Source organism: Setaria viridis, chromosome 2 (genome assembly GCF_005286985.2).
Source record: "Setaria viridis chromosome 2, Setaria_viridis_v4.0, whole genome shotgun sequence".
Lineage (NCBI taxonomy): Eukaryota > Viridiplantae > Streptophyta > Magnoliopsida > Poales > Poaceae > Setaria > Setaria viridis.
In genome coordinates this window covers 43275813-43277819 of record NC_048264.2, presented here as the reverse complement: position 1 = coordinate 43277819, position 2007 = coordinate 43275813, and the positions used below count along the sequence as shown (strand labels likewise).

The 2007-nt window shown below is 63.9% G+C and overlaps 1 protein-coding gene across 1 annotated transcript; it reads right to left on the bottom strand.

Moving 5' to 3' along the window:
• Nucleotides 1-364: 364 nt before the first annotated feature.
• On the bottom strand, nucleotides 365-1706 carry LOC117843224 (zinc finger protein 36). Its single transcript, XM_034723787.2, has one exon. The coding sequence runs from the start codon at nucleotides 1546-1548 to the stop codon at nucleotides 754-756; it is 795 nt and encodes a 264-aa protein (XP_034579678.1). The 5' UTR covers nucleotides 1549-1706; the 3' UTR covers nucleotides 365-753.
• Nucleotides 1707-2007: the final 301 nt, after the last annotated feature.

Below are 2007 nucleotides of genomic sequence, written 5' to 3'. Positions count from 1 at the left end.
TGGCACCGCACGTCTGATGGCGAGTGGAGCCAGAGCCAAAGCCTCTCCTCCTAAGCTACCCGCAGGTCAAAGCTGCATGCGCCCGTGTCGCTGTCCACATGAGCAGCCAGCACGATTTTTTTAGCGCGCACAGCATGTACTGGTAGTAGCTTGCAGCCTGCCTCATCGGTGTGCTGTGGACGGCACTGGCCGCTAATGGAATAGTGGCAGCAAGATGACACGCAATCACGCATGGATCAAAAATCATCAAATTAATTTATTGGCATATAACATGATCCTAGTAGCTATGATCTATAGATGTGATGAGTGTAGACGCTACCATCAATGTCTGATCACTTTCACACCCCTAGCTAATACCACGGAATTTAAAAAGGCAATGAAAAGGTTTCCTTGTGTATGTATAGAATTTGACCACGAGGTCTTTACAAGTAAGTGCTGTAGCTCCCGGCCGTCGGATTGTTAATCAGGCGGCTAGAGTCGCAAAATATGGACAGGATGAATGGGTAAAAGGGACCGGATGGAGCCACGAAAATCAGCTCCCTCTGAGAGGAGTCGACCACCGGACGACGGATCCGTGCTTATCACATTCACAACGATTGATCAAGCGCAGTCCGCGTCACGCAACCGGAATTAATCAAGCAATCAACCAACCAAATAACCAGCGAAACCTATCAAATGACTCCTAATGAAACCAGCAAAAACCTAGGCCGGCAAATCCCCGCCGCCGCCGCCTCCTCCAAAGAAGTTGATCGATCAGACGACTAGTAGCATCGTCGTCATCCGTGCCCGCTTGGCCTCCGGAAGCGCGCTCTCGGCCTCATCCACCGTGGCCGCCGTGGCGGCTGCGGCTGCGGCAGGCAGGTTGAGGTCGAAGTCCCTGAGCACGGAAGTCGCCTGCTGGGCTGCGGTGGCCTTGGTCTTGGCGGCGTCCTTGTCGGCCTTGACCCCGTCCGCCCCCGCCGCGCCGCCCTCGTAGTGCAGCCGCTTGTGCCCACCCAGCGCTTGCCCCGACGGGAACGTGCGGAGGCAGAGCGAGCACTGGTGCACCTTCTCCTCCGCGTGCGCGCCACCGCCGTCGCCGGGCGCCGGCTCGTCGCCCGCCGGGGCCGCCGCCGCCGCCTGCGGCGTCGGGGCTGCTAGTGGCGTAGGCGGCGGCTTCCGGTGGCTCGTCTTGTGCCCACCGAGCGCCTGGTACGACGGGTACACCTTGCCGCACACGGAGCACTCGTACCCCTGGCTCGCCCTCGCCGCCGCCGCCGCCGTCGTAGCAGCCGCGCCGGCGCTCTTGGAGTTGGAGGCGACGACGACCCCGCCGCCGCCGTCCTCGGCGTCGCCGCGGACGCCGCGCGAGAGCATGAGGAGGCAGAGCGCGAGGTACTCCTCCTCGGACTGCTCGGCTCCTCCTCCCCCTCCTCCGCCGCTGCCGCTGGGGCTCCCGGCGCGGCGCTTGGACCGCCTCCCCCCGCGCGCCCACGAGTCCATCCGCGGCGGCGACGGCGGCGGCACCGGCGGCTTGCTGGACACGTCGACGGCCGCGTCGAGCGCCATGGCAAGGGACACCGATCAACCGACCGATACAGTCAATCGATCCCCGGCCGATCCCTCTCGCACGCAGAGTTGACCCGGAGCGCGGAGAGCTCGCGAGCGAGAGAGAGGTGGACAAGTAGGAGAGTGGTGGGTGTGTGTGACTGAGCGTGGCGTGATGGAGGCGTGGGCCGGGTGCCCGAATATATAGCTGCGGCCCGGGCTAGGTGTGGGTGGGAGTGAGCAGTAGTGCGGCGTGTGCGGAGACGGGAGAGGCGCGCAGCAGCCGTGCTCGAGACCTCGAGTAGGCGGCGGAGGAGACGGTAAGCGGCAAGTGGCGCGGGGCGGGGGGAGGGGACCCCACGCCCACGCGCGCACGTCTGCGCGGGCTCGCTCGTCTCGTCCGTGACGGAGAGTGACTTGGTGGTCAAGGCATCGGTGCCCCTGGATACGTGATCCGACGGCTCACGGCGTCGCCGGGTT